This window comes from Amia ocellicauda, chromosome 1 (assembly GCF_036373705.1).
Source record: "Amia ocellicauda isolate fAmiCal2 chromosome 1, fAmiCal2.hap1, whole genome shotgun sequence".
NCBI lineage: Eukaryota > Metazoa > Chordata > Actinopteri > Amiiformes > Amiidae > Amia > Amia ocellicauda.
The window spans coordinates 32,070,707-32,085,484 of NC_089850.1; the positions used below are offsets into that span (position 1 = coordinate 32,070,707).

At 39.4% G+C, this 14,778-nt stretch overlaps 1 protein-coding gene across 4 annotated transcripts in view; it reads left to right on the forward strand.

The window, feature by feature from the left end:
* Window positions 1-13,508, forward strand: part of LOC136748288 (PR domain zinc finger protein 1) — a 34,273-nt gene extending 20,765 nt beyond the window's left edge. For all 4 annotated transcript variants that reach the window (XM_066701927.1, XM_066701909.1, XM_066701903.1 and 1 more), the window contains exons 2-7: window positions 237-485; window positions 3,782-3,901; window positions 6,239-6,494; window positions 9,845-10,932; window positions 11,119-11,247; window positions 11,494-13,508. In XM_066701927.1, coding sequence (XP_066558024.1) covers window positions 303-485; window positions 3,782-3,901; window positions 6,239-6,494; window positions 9,845-10,932; window positions 11,119-11,247; window positions 11,494-12,063 — 2,346 coding nt within the window. In that variant the 5' untranslated portion in view covers window positions 237-302 and the 3' untranslated portion in view covers window positions 12,064-13,508. The remainder of the gene's footprint in view (window positions 1-236; window positions 486-3,781; window positions 3,902-6,238; window positions 6,495-9,844; window positions 10,933-11,118; window positions 11,248-11,493) is intronic.
* The last annotated feature ends 1,270 nt before the right edge of the window (window positions 13,509-14,778 follow it).

The following is a 14,778-nucleotide window of genomic DNA, read 5'->3' on the forward strand; positions in this document are numbered from 1 at the left end:
TTTTCCTACCTTTTTGTGGTTTCATTTGACTATAATAAGGGGCATTCTCATTCAAAACAAATGGAAATGGGGCTCTTTTTTTCTGAGCCTCCTTCACTGCTTGTTTTTCAGCTGGTACCAACTTTTCCTTTTTGCATCCTGAAGTGTAACAGACTTGAGTATTAATCACTCCGTCTCGAAGGAAACCACAGACTGGTGGGACAATGAAGCTAAAAGCCTTTTTCTTTATGTTTTAGGCTGCCTCACAGCATAGCTCGGATATTTTAACTGCAGAGGGATCGCCACAGACTGGAGAGTTCACCATGAAAATGGATATGGAGGATGCTGACATGACAAAGTGGACAGAGGCAGAATTTGAGGAGAAATGCACATATATCGTCAAGGACCATCTGTGGGAAGCCAGCCCGGACAGTGGAGACCTGACTCAGGCTGAAGCCTCGCTGCCACGGAACTTGCTTTTCAAACATGTACCTAATACCAAAGAGGTAGGTGGACTTGTACAATGAATTATTGTCAAACTTCTAACTAAAGTGCCAACATAGAAAATATGCTGTTAATCTGAGGTCTGTTGCAAGAGTTGCAGCTATGTCTGAGATGTATAAACTGTAATACATTCATTCAACTACACAAAATTCCTTCTGTAATTATTATTAAATATCATTGATTTAATAAATTACCATTTCTGTGAGTTTCAAAACAAATACCCGTCTGAAAGATTGTTTGTCTTAAGAATAGACTATTGACCTAAGCTTACGTAAAACAACCAAATATTCTCTCTATAATGGGGAATGTAAGACTGTGACTCGAGAGTCTTACTGCATGTACCTTCAGCTTAATTTTGAGGATTTAGGGCTTGTTAAAGATGTATTTTTATATATATGGTAAAAGTTCCCAAAAAGTTGAACTAAACCGCTATGCATGCTGTGTGGTCAGTAAGTGCACTGCACCATCAATCTTTGCCAGCCTGCAAACACATTCAAATACAGAGCATTGAATTCAGGTATCAGTGAACTGGAACAAATTAACAACGGAGGCTATTATCATCTGAATTTCATTTTAATCCTTCTTTCACATTTTCCTTTGCTATAGTAATACACGTTTGCACAGAGTACTGCTAGTCTCAGAGGAGTTTGTCAGCACATCGTATATTTGTAATTAATCTCCTTTATCTCTGCTATTGACAGTGTTTTAACTAGTCTGTGATAAAATAACAAACCCACATGCTGGGGCTCCAGAGCTCTTCTGATTTCCCCCCCCCCCCCCCCCCCATTCTCCCCTATTTAACAGTAACAAGGAAATAATGAGACGAGCTTACATGGCTGGAACTCTCCCGAAGAAAATATTTACCATCCCTGATTCCATGAACTTAGTCAACATGGTCAATCTTGAAATTACAGAATAGCTTTCCCTTGCAGTAAAGACTTAATCATAATTAGCTCATTGTTAATAATAAATGGAAATAGCTGTGGGGAATTACTGAACTCTTAACAGATACAAATATTTTAGTTAAATAGTGCAATTTAATCAAGGCTCTTGTAAATAAACTTTTTTAAATTTTATAAAGAATATTTGTGTTGAAAAGTGGGAGACAGACATCAGTTGATACCATTTGGTAAATCTGTAACAAACAAATCAGTTTAAAAACATTGGGGGGGTAAGTTGGAAGAAGCGATTTAGAAATCATTGGTTGATGATCCAAGTGTATTGATGAACTGTTTGGAAGACATTGTAAATCTTTGTTAATAAGTTCTTAGGAGGTTGACGTTGGCACTAATTTACGAAAATGATCTTTTAACTGACGTTTTCTATTGATTCTTAAGGGAAATTCCTCCCCCTCCCTCTCCCTTTTAAGTGTGTGTTATATTACTAATAAAAAGGGACTTGCAAAACGTAGGTAAAGTGGAGAAGTGATTGACTCTGTTTTTCATTCTGTTTCATCAAGAGGTGTTGTACTTTAAAGAGATTAAGGAAAAGACAGAGTAATCCCCACTTTGAAACAGTTTAAACCATGAGCATACAGTTTTGTCTAGTGTTTCAAGGAACTCACCAGTTCCTTTTAAAAGCAAGATGTCTTTTTAACAAGCTTGTTTTTTTAGGCTTTAATTAATCTCCCCCAAAAAACTTGAAAAGCTTTTATTATACAGAACAGTTGACATTTTGCATTTCAGGACGGAATGCCCCTTACCCAGATATTTGTGTACATTTAAAGCTGCAAATATTGTTCCTGCCTCTTAAATTTGTATCAGTTTACAGATTAGTGCTGGAAAGGCTATTTAAAAGCATATACCTAGTCTGACAGGATGAAATAAAAAAATGTAGCAGACTGAACTAGGGAGGGTTCAGGTCTTGACCTGAGTTGACAGAGACGGATACCTTTTCTAGATAGAGAGCTCAGATTTTCTGAAAGATGGCTTCTGTACATGGGGATTGATACCTGGCCATTATTTAAAGACTTCTACCTGAGACCAGTGACCTGTTTACATTTAAGGGCCAGTGGTGATTCATGGGGTGACTGGTTAGCCAGAACCATTTTCTCTTCACTCTCATTTCCACAATGTTAGATACAACTAGAAAGCTTATGTGGGGTAGCGCTGAAGTAGAGAAAAAGCATGTAGTTGAAATGTTGTTCAACTGGCAGTTATTTCCTGTTTTAGTTTATGTTGGGTATTTTATCACTGTATTCAGGGCTTTATTCTGCTGTTACTGCATGCATATGGAAACCTGTCTTGAACAATTTTACTTTTTGATTCTCTGCTACTGGAATGGTACATTTAGTTTCTTTATAAACTTAATGTATCCTACCTTTCTTATTCTTACATTTTGATTTAACAATTTGTTATGCCTGCCATCATTTTTATGCATTATCAGTAGGCAAACTATCTGATTAGTCCATCTATTACTTATGTTTTACATTTCATGAGCAAATCTCAGGAATGAACGTTTTCTAAATATTTAATTAGAAACTTGAATTAACATACACTATTTACAGTGATGTAAATGGCTCATCAGTTTGATATATTCAAGGTTTTATACCCCACGAAAGCTTGTTAGCTTTTTCTGATTCCCCTTGGTAGACGTGGATTTAAGAACAATATATGTAATATTACATGAGAGAGCCTACATCTCGTATAACCGAAAAATAAACTGCTGAGATCTCCTGTTTTGTCTTATTTTCTGTCCTAATTTGTTTTAAAATACAAATGGAGGAAGCCTGTACCATGATGAACCTAGTTTTAATGTCTTTATTAATAACTCGGTTGTGAAATCTTCTCAAAGGCTAGTTATTTGTGGAAACCCTCATGTTTTAGGTTCATACACGACCAGATAGTGAAAGAATCACGTGTTGCATTATCTATATACAAATAATAATTGGTTTTAAAAATGAGGTACATTTTCACATGATGCAATAAGAAATATTCCACTGTGAATGTTGAGTAGTACTCAGTTAAATATATAGTTTGTCCATTTTAGTGTAATTATAATGCCAGCCATTAGCGGTGTCGAACGCTGCTTTCTGATCACCGTGGAAATCTAACAAATGTAGCTGTTTTCTTTTATGTGCTGCTCATAAAACATGATTTGATTTCCTTTACTATGAGATTCAGAAACTCCAAATAAGGGAGAAATCTGTTACAAGATCTAACGTTAGGTAGGAGGATGATGCAAGATTAAATCTCACCAACATGAAGAAGAAACCAAAATATTCAGTTTTCGTCGAGAGATGGAGATGTCACTTCAGAATAGAAAGTACATAAAACTGAACTTTCTTTTTTATTGTTAGGTTATTGGTGTCGCAAGCAAGGAATACATCCCAAAAGGAACGCGTTTCGGACCCCTTGTTGGCGAGATGTACACGACTGAAACTGTTCCCAAGAATGCAAACAGAAAGTACTTTTGGAGGGTAAGTGTTTTTAAAAAAAAAAAAAAAAAAAGCACCAGGATGACGCAAGAACATTTGTTTAGTTTTTTTCAATCTTAGAAGAAAGAAGAAGAAAAAAAGTCACTTCCTCTTCTCTACATCTAGCTTGCCCACATCTAGCTTGGAGGTTGACTTCCTGTGTATGCATCCGTCTGTATTTTCACAGAACCCCACTAGCACACTCTTATGAGTTTGCAAGGTAATTTAGCTGAGTAAACGTCTGGTCTTTTGGGAACTAGGTTTCTGTGTTGGTGTAGAATGACGAAGAAGCTGCAAGGGCTATTCTTGACAGTGTTTCGCAAACCACTCTCTCAAGTGATGAAAGAGGAAGTTTGTGCAATTATCTCAAGAAGTCTTGGTTTGCTTTTCTGAGCTGAAGTGATTTGCGTTGCTCCACACTTCATCATAGGCTGACATAATTAAAAAAATGATTTCAGGTGGGTTAACCTCTTACATAGAAGAACAATACAGGACTATTTTTGTGATACGTTGTGATCTTACAAGTTCGACTAAAACAGATGTCCGTTTTGCTTTACAGCATCCTCTTTGACGTAGTAGTAAAATAGGTACTTTGTCACTGTCATGGTGCTGACAGGTCTATAGCTCAGGTTGACTCAGCAAGGAAGTGGCTTCGAACTATTCTCTACAGGCAAAAACGTCTTCTGCCCTGAAACGGCATGATGATAATAGCGGTGTACTGTTTACGATAGCCTTTTGCTTAGAATCAAATTTGAGATGGAAAAAATATGGAGAAATTAATCTATCGCCTTAGGGGAAAAAAAAAAATGTATTCCGCATTCTTTTGATCCCTTTAAGTTGAAGACATAGATTTGAATACTGGGTGCCAAGGTAATTTTATTGTAAACCATTTTTTCTGAATTTCATACATACGTACACATTCTCTTTTTTTTCCTTTTGACCACATTACATTAGTTCAGAATTCAGTAACTGTGGCAAATAGTGCTGGCAAGTACAGTAAATTACGCAGTGGAAATGTAAGATACTTTCTAAGTAACTTTAGAAAGCAACTTCCTTTAAAGTACAGTGTGTAGTGTAATGGTGCAGATGTTCCTGGAAATGAAATGTTCTAAGTAAACAAAAAAAAAAAAGATGATAAAAAGTCGTCCGGGCCTCCCAACTTTAAAACCTACTAACACCCTGTACTATTCTTGTTCCATTCATTTTTTTTTTTTTTTTTATACAAAGACACCACAGAATACGTATCTCGCACTGATCTCTTTGAAGAGACCACATATATTTCCCCCTTTCTCCATTTACAGGAAGCTGTGTATCGGCAGAAATAGAAAAGAAAGTTGTTCATCTGTTACTTTTGCACTGAAAGACCTGCACACTGATCTTTTTCACCACATTGAATCAGGAAGCAATCATTCTGCTTCACAGCTTTTCTTTATTCTTAACCCATTATGAGGGGAGATGTTGCCTGATTTACACCCATATAATTCATTACAGAAATGTAGAAAAGGAATACCCTTGAGATATTAGAATAACTGTGAACAACAACATGTTATAGTTGCTTAAAAGGAAGATGTAAGCACCTCTCTGATACATTTTCCTAATACATTTCTTAAATCTCAATTTGTTGATGAGGCTTTATATGTATTAGATTGCTTTTGTGTATGTTTTCCCAAGGTTGGGACATATGCCACCATCTCTTTGCTTCTAGTGCTCAAAATTCCCAATAATAAAATATATTAGGAAACATAAGTGGGGGAGGGAGGGAGAAAAAACGCTGCAGAATTGCTGTGGTAGTCTTGTATGGGGGCGTCCGGAAACTGCAAATAGAAGAAAGACTGAGGCTAGATTCAGTATGAGAAGGGGTGACGTCAAGTAACATAGGTGACTCAACTTGATTTTGGTTACTTATAAGAACATTCAGAACTAAAGCAGTAGTAGCACCCACTTGTCTGTTAGTGTCGAAGCCAGCAGGATTGTCGAGACGGCTTGTTGATCAGTGTGCGATTGGACAGGACGTCTGCTTTTCACAATGCAAAACTAATTTACAAAGATGGAGAAGGTAATGCAGTGCTAGTCCAGATGATTGAGAGAGAGGACAATAAGAAATGTGGTCATCTATATGGGGAAAAGACTATATTCCCTGATGTTTTGTTTGTTTATTTTTCTTATTTTCTTAATCCATTCTAATGGGTTATTTTAAGAACATGCTTTACAGGTAGCTCAGAATCAGAAGTAATCAATGACTTCTTATTCCTTTGAGTTAGATCTATTGTTCCTGATTTTTTTTTTTCCCCTCCTGGTTTGCATTCCTCACTTCAACTGCCTGCTCTGTTTGATTTGCAGATCTATTCCAGTAATGGCGAGTTTCACCACTTTGTGGACGGGTTTAACGAGGAGAAGAGCAACTGGATGCGCTATGTGAACCCAGCGCACTCGCAGCAGGAGCAGAACCTGGCCGCCTGTCAAAATGGAAAGAACATTTATTTCTACACAGTCAAGCCCATCCCTGCCAACCAGGAGCTGTTAGTGTGGTACTGCCCCGAGTTTGCAGAGCGCCTCCACTACCCGCCTTCTGGGGAACTCATGATGCTGAAACTCAGTAAGTACCTTGACACTTGTAAATGACATTTAACTTCATTTCTTCCTCAGGGTTTTGAGGGAATGTTTATGTTAGTGCTGTTGGGCAAAATTAAAAACAAGGGTGGGGGAGGTGCATTTGATTGTAAAAATGTTTAGTCATCAGATACTCAGCTGTGTGTAGCATTTATGTGTTGAATGAGTTATAGGGTGCTTGTCATAATGTTGTGCTACAGAGAATAATGTGGTACTGTTCATCTCAAAGTAATTGCAAAGCTAGTTAATGAAGGTACAAAATGGATGCCTAGAAATTTTTCAATTGAAAGCATTAACAAATATTTGTAACTGGATTCAGCTTGGAAATTGTGTAGCAACCTGCAGTGGGGGGAGAGTAAAAAATATATATATATATAAATGCTCTGTCTGGTTACTATCAATGCTTACTGAGACAATTTAGTCTTCATGAGTTTCTTGTACTTTCGAACCTGCATGAGTTCCTGAGGCAACAGCATATTGAATGGTTTATCAGACAGGTTTAAAATTGCAAAACATCTCTTGAGAAGAAGGACATGTTTCCACTTCTACCCCTAAAAATGGAAAACCTTTTAAACTAGTATTTTTGTTAGGGCTTTTGAACAGAAGTAGTAATGGGATTTAATTATATAGTGCACTTTGTGTAATGCCATAGCCATCAGTAGTTAAAATGTTCTTTCTTTGTAAAAGATTGCCTAACTTGCTTTGTATTGTTGCTTAACTGGTAATAAAACAGTCCTGAAGGCCTTTGTAACAAAGCAGAAGAGATCTTGCCTTGAAGGTGTGGCAAAGACAAATATCTTCTGTATGGGTGCTGTAGTACCTAGCTGGGAAATGAGTTAGATTGAGAAACATGATTGAATTTCTATATCAGGCAATATGCGATTGTTCTTTCTCTAGGTATTCGAGATCTACTCGTGTCTTGTTTGTGTTTGTGTGACTCTTCAGAGTTCAAAGGGATTTTTTCCCTGTAGGTACACTGAATTAACTTTGTATAAAAAGGCAAACCCGAATGAATGCTCCCCCACAGCAGAGTGTTTTGAGATGTCACACCTGCTCAATCATATCAATACAGCCTTCTGCTGGAGTTTAAGAGTGAAAATGTGAATCGGCAAAATTTGAAACGGACGCATGCAGTGAAGAAATCCTCAGTATTATTTCTGTCAAGAGATGACTGTAACCTCCTACATTGCCTTGCAATATTTAGCAAAATATGTTTTGAAACGGGCCACAGTGTGCAAGTGAACAATGCCAATATAAATGGAAGATGCTTTCTTTAAAAAAGTTTGTAGCATGGAAAGAAAATGCTTATCTATATTTTGCAGTCTTTAGCTAGATATTATTGAAGAACTTATCAAAAAGTGAAGGGTTTTCTATTTGACTTATGCTAAAAAATATAGTTTTTATTATAAAGTTAAAACGGGGACAAGATGCTGTGCCTGTTGAGAAATGTTTGTGAAAATTAAGGTCTCGACCCTGTATGCAGACAAAGATATTTTAGCTGAGCACTCTGCCTTTCTATGCTGTTTGTTTATTGAAATTGCGCTGTATATGCCTTTTGGCTTGGAGGGGTACAAGGGTGGATGTGCTGTCACTTCTTTGCACCAGCTATCTTATTTATTTGGCACTTTAAAAAAAGAAGAAAAAAAACTTCATTGACTACTTGAACTTCCTGGCTGCCCAACAGTGCTGACAGATTGATATCTTTCTGATAAGCCCCTGTTTGTTTTTTGTCAAATTCTCTAAGGAGATTTAAGTCCACTATCGCTAGCCTGATCAGTGCCTTGCTGATAGTGGCACTTACTGTGTTTATTCACTGCTGCTAGCTCTGCCAGAGGCATTGATAACGGAGGGAGAGCAGTGCCACATGCACTGAAGTTCCCTTAGTGTGATTGGCTCCATCTTTGAGCGCTTACAGGTTCGGAGGTGTTAAAACCGTAAAAGGCATTTGACTGATCCCGTAAGAATCAAGTCCTACCGTGAGTAAAATATGCTGTAGCAGTAAAACAACTCCACTTAAAGAAGGGAAAAGATCCTGCAGCCCTTTGTACTTTATCTGTAGCTTAATCAGTGCCATTGTTTGGCTACACTGTGCTTTCAGGAGATATCCAGGCATCATCAGGGGCTACAGATGACAACAGTCTTTGTAGTTTTAAAGAGTTTGAAGTTGCAGAGCAAGGAGCTGTGGACAGTAGATTTGTATTGTTATTATTGAACAGAGCATTGCAATGATAAGCTGGTCGTTTTTAATGATTCAGGTATATAATGTGATTCTGCCGTAATGGAGGGTCATTTGTAAAATTGACCATCCTTTGTTGAAGGGAAAGCTGCTCATATTTACCTTTCATTTAAATACAATTGGAAATCCTGTGAAAAGGCCCTTTACCGACGCCTGTTTGCTTTTAATGCATTGTGATAAATGCTTGACAGGGGGCTTTCATGTGTCTGAATGGCCCGTTTTCTCATGTAGTCCTCGACAAAGCTGCCAACTTGAAACACTTGTGCAGTCCTTCCTCCTGAAACTGTTTGACTGACAGCTCATGAGTGATGCTTCAGTCTCAAACACCCCCCTGCTCCCCCAAGAGAAAAAAAACCTTTTGAAATTTCATCAAGATTTGTTATTGATGGGACTTCAAGGGAATGGACCATAAACTCCAGACAAAAGCTGCTAAAGTACAAGTTAGCGTGCTGCCACTTGGTCTGAAAGTACAAAAACAAAAAGGGACTTAGGTTTTTGAAAAAACGATTTAAATGACTTTACTTGATGTTATCTGTTTGCCAACTTCTGTAAATACGTTTTTGGAATGCTCATTTTATTTGTAAATATAATTATTTTTGTTACCTAGGCACAATGATTCAATGTAAATAAATGCAAGAGTGTTTCCATGTTCTACTCTAGCAACCGAAACTGCTTGTAATCATGATGTTTTGCTAAACACTCGCTCACTTTCTCATCAGCTTTGTTCCTCTCCTCAGCAAACTCTTGTTTTCCTCGTTCAGTGGTATAACTGGCTAGTTAGCCGCCCATTGTGGTTTGGCATTATTTTTTGTTCACCACACCAGTCTGGCTAAATTTCTTTGAGTACTTAAGTAAAAGTATTTATACTGCTAAAATAATAAGGTAGCAGAAGGCAGAGGGTGAAATGTTTTTTTTTTTTTATGTTTCTAGTGATGTTTGTGTGCTCGTAAAAGTGGAAGTAACATGAAAATGTATGTTTGATTTTTAATGTATTTCTCATCACCAAAGATGTTACAAGAGGACAGTTGTCAAACAAAATCACATGCATCACATGTTTAAAAGAATAATTGAAGTAATCCATGTATATCTTTTGCTTACAGAGCAGAGCCTCAAGGAAGCAAAGCAGCATGCGACGGAGGGTGACAGTAACCACGAGAAGGGTTCGGGGAAGAAGGAGCACAGTGTTTCAGAGATCCTCAAGGGGACGAGCAAGCAACCCAGCAAACCACAGCCAATTCCCACAAAGCCCTTGGACGATTCCCCCAAAAAGCACAGCCCCGAGCAGTCTTTCTTCCCTCGAGTCATCTACCCTGTCCGCCCTCCCATCAACGAAGAGTACTTGAAGGCCAACTCAGTTTACGGTCTAGACCGTCCCAACTACATCACACACTCGCCCATCCAGTCCTCGGCCACCCCCAGCCCCTCGGCCCGCAGCAGCCCAGAGCACAGCCTGCAGAGCAGCAGCCCCCACAGCAGCCCCGGCCTCGCGCTGTCCCCCCCAACCCCCTCATCTCAGGAACACAAGGAGGGCTTTCCGTTCTCCAATGGACTTTACAGGCCGTACCCGGGTTATAATCCTTCCGGCCACCTCTCCCCCGCCTTCATACATTCATACAACTCAGTCAGCCCTCATTATTCCAGGTACCTGTTACCTCCCTACCCAGTGGGCTGCAACGGTATGAGCAGCCTGAACGGGCTGGGCACCGGACCTGTGAGCAGCCTCTTCCCACGCATGTACCCTCTCTACAGCAACCTGCTGTCGGGGGGCAGCCTCTCCCAGCACATGCTGAGCCACTCGTCTCCTCCTGGCATGCTGTCTTCTGAAGGAGGCCGGCGGCTCCTGCTCCCCTCGGAGCCTCACAGGGACTTCCTCATTCCAGCGCCAAACAGTGCCTTCTCGGCCACCGGCCTGGCTGCCAGCCTGAAGGACAAGCCATGCAGCCCCAACAATGGCTCCCCCACTGCCGGCACAGCGGCCTCCTCCTCAGAGCACGGCATGCCCACCAAACCTACCTCAGCCATGCTCTCCGGCAGCCGGAGCGACGACGAAGCCATGAACCTGAGCAAGATGAAGCGCAGTATCACCGGCTACAAGACGCTGCCCTATCCCTTAAAGAAACAGAACGGCAAGATCAAGTACGAGTGCAACGTCTGCAGCAAGACCTTCGGCCAGCTCTCAAACCTCAAGGTGAGTCTCGTTTTGTGTCCCATTTAATCAAAACATTATTTCCCTCACAATATTTGGCTTTCAGTCGGATTTCAAATATGAAGGCGTTGCAACACCTTTTTGGTTAATGTCCCAAACCTAACCAGCGTAAATATTTCCCCTTAATAACATTTAGCCTAATGAGATTTCTTTTCTTTCTTTCTTCAGGTGCACCTTCGAGTTCACAGTGGAGAGAGACCTTTTAAGTGTCAAACCTGTAGTAAGGGATTCACCCAATTAGCACACCTACAGAAGCACTACCTGGTCCACACTGGTGAGAAACCTCATGAATGTCAGGTAGGATATGCAGCATCGCTTTGTTCACATGAATTGGTAACAGTGGTTACACATCTGGACATTTTATGCTTTGTGTTTTTAAGATGTCTGTAAATGGATTTGCCAAGGTTCATACTAATTCTGCTTTATGCTCAAAGCAATACTGCACTATTTCATAACTGGTACAGTACACAGATGGAGACCCATGATGCATCGTAGTTGCAGAAAGGAAAGGAATTAACTTAATTTCCATGTTGTTCCTTGCAGGTTTGTCACAAGCGCTTCAGCAGCACCAGCAACTTAAAGACCCACCTGCGGCTCCACTCTGGGGAGAAGCCCTACCAGTGTAAGCTGTGCCCGGCCAAGTTCACCCAGTTCGTCCACCTGAAACTACACAAGCGCCTGCACACCCGCGACCGGCCACACAAGTGCCTGCACTGCCACCGCAGCTACATCCACCTCTGCAGCCTCAAGGTCCACCTGAAGGGTAACTGTCTGGCGGCCCCCAGTCCCCGGAGCCGGTCCCTGGAGGAGCTCAACCACATCAACGAGGAGATCGAGAAGTTCGACATCAGTGACAATGCCGACCGCCTGGAGGAGATGGACAGCGTGGACGTGGAGAGCATGGTCGAGAAGCAGATCCTCAACATGCTCTGGAGGGAGATGGACCTCAAGGCTTCGTACCACAAGAGTATGGGCAGCGGGCTACGGCCTACAGGCTACGGCCTGTACGAACCCGGCAACGACGCCTCAGTCATCAAGTTGCCTCACAGTAGCCCACTACCTCTTCTACCTATAAAGGTCAAACAGGAATCTCTAGAACCCATGGAACAGTGAAATTGACTGCCTACCTTTCTGAAGAAAACATAAAACCTATTTATGACTTTTTCGCAAGCCAGGGTGCCTGTAGCAATCCAATGTACATAGTCTTCATTGTTGCATAGCAAACTTGGCTTCCTCTGTCAGGGGACCTCAATTCTCAGGGCTTAAAGAGGCGTTGGCAAGGACTATTTATAGTTTTGTTTTGTTTTTTCACTTGTGTTAAAGACAATCATATACCCATGATAATTATTTTTTTGTTCAATGATATATCTTCCTTAATTTATTATGCAATTTGTCATAGTTAAAAGCAATAATTGGAAATAATGTTTACAATGATGGGAAAATTCATTGTAATTGAATAGGTTTTATTTTTTACTTCCTTTGTGGCCATTCTTTGTAGATGCCTACTTTCTGCACATCTTTGTCACATTAGGAAGACCCTAAGATTATTAAAAAGAAAGAATGAAAGAGTAATATACGGTAGTGACAATGAGTATACAATGAGTATACAGTATTCAGGGTTTTGCAAAAAATAAGGACAAAATAACAGGTTTTTGTATTGCCAAAGGTGGACATTTAAAATGTTGAACCATGGGATCATTTGTGTAAAAAAAAATGTGTAGTTTTTTTTGTTTTGTTTGTTTTACCTTGTGAGACTTTCCTTTTTCCTCAGTATTTGTGTAGAATTATGGTTAATTTAATTGAAAACAAAAGGGCATTGTGTATATTTTCAACAACAGTTACCTCAATCCGTGTGTCCAGTGACGATGGGGAGAAGCTGTAATATTTATTGCTTTGCTACTTGAAAAGTAAAACCAAATGTACTAAAGTCCAGCTTTCAGCTCGGCCCAAAGAATAGGAGAGATCCTTTTAGATGTAGCATGTCGGCTGCAAAACTGGGAATCCATTATTTACAAAGAGAATCTTTGAACTATCAATACCAAAAGGAGATGTCTGAACTTTGGTTTTTGGACATGAGGCTAGTTTCCAAAGTTCAGCTTTTTTCATATACCAAATAAGAGAAAATACTGCTTGTGTAAATAATGAAGTGTTAGGTTCTTAGTTGTGATCTGTATTGTAGCTTTGTTTCATGTTTGTTTTAATCTCCCCATTGCTTTCATTTATAGCACAGACCAAAGCATCACTACTCTTTCTCTGGACACACTACCTGTCTGTAGTGCTTTTTCTTTTGATATGATTTCACCCATTATTTTTAGCGATAGCTTTAAGATGAACTTGTCTCCCTGCCGACTGCATTTATTACAAGGATCAGCGCCACCGAATGTAGCAGCGCAAGCAGTTAAAAGCTTTTCTCGATCTATGACCAAAGTTTCCCCAGCTCGAGGCGTAAATCTTTAGAGGAAAAACTGTTTCTTATGTTTACATACTGGTTTACATTGTTATTTATGTGCAACTTGTCAAATTGTAAATTATGATATACATGTTCATTGCTCTATCAATCATTTGTTTGTGTTTTTTTTTCCCCACTGGGTCCTTCTCATAGTCACACAAGGCTTTCACACAGCATGCACAACCACAAACTGTCTAGACCTAAAGCTAGTCATACCCCAGTTATAGGAATATAGAACGAGTTCAAAGAGCAAGTAAGAGTTGGTACCTAAACCTTTTATCTAACTCCAGAAACTGTCACAGTTCTTTTTACCCATACAGAGCAAGCTTTAATAATAATAAAAAGCATATACACTTGATTGTATACTACAGGTTTAAATCAGAATTCAGGGTATAATTAGGCAATCAATGGTTCAAGTTAAATGTTAAGAAATTACTTCTTTAAGACTTTTGCTAGACTCCCAAAAGTAATTCCATTCAGACATTATATATTAAAACAAAAATGTCAAGAAATCATTTCAAGTTTGTTAAAGATTAGTTTCTTGAAGGAAATCTTCAAAGTATATAATATATAGTTGGTGCATAAAAGGATCCAGATAAAGATTTTAAAAATATAAATGGATAGATGTGGATGGCCAAAAATGAAGTGTTAAACTTCTCGGTATCAAAACATTTGACTTAGTATTTCATTCTAGTTACTATCATTTGGTTAAACACTATCTTTTACAGTTTTAATCTGTGCACAATTATTACAGCATAAGAGGAAAGATAACTTTTGATGTCACTTTTGTGTCTGGGTCACCACATGTAGGCTGTTTGTTTTGAGGTCATAAAGTGTCAGATTAGGAGCACTGCTAAAACTAGCAGATGCAGTGCGTCATACAGTTCTGTGCAAAGTTTTTGGCAGGTGTGAAAAAGTGCTGTAAAGTAAGAATGCTTTAAAAAATAGACATGTTAATAGATTATATTTATCAATTAACTAAATGCAAAGTGAGTGAACAGAAGAAAAATCTACATCAAATCAATATTTGGTGTGACCACCCTTTGCCTTCAAAACAGCATCAATTCTTCTAGGTACACTTGCACACAGTTTTTGAAGGAACTCATCAGGTAGGTTGGCCACAGTTGCTTCTCTCTCTTCATGTAATCCCAGACAGACTGGATGATGTTGAGATCAGGGCTCTGTGGGGGCCACACCATCACTTCCAGGACTCCTTGTTCTTCTTTACGCTGAAGATAGTTCTTAATGACTGTCGATGTATGTTTGGGGTCATTGTCATGCTGCAGAATAAATTTGGGGCCAATCAGATGCCTCCCTGATGGTATTGCATGATGGATAAGTATCTGCCTGTACTTCTCAGCATTGAGGATACCATTAAT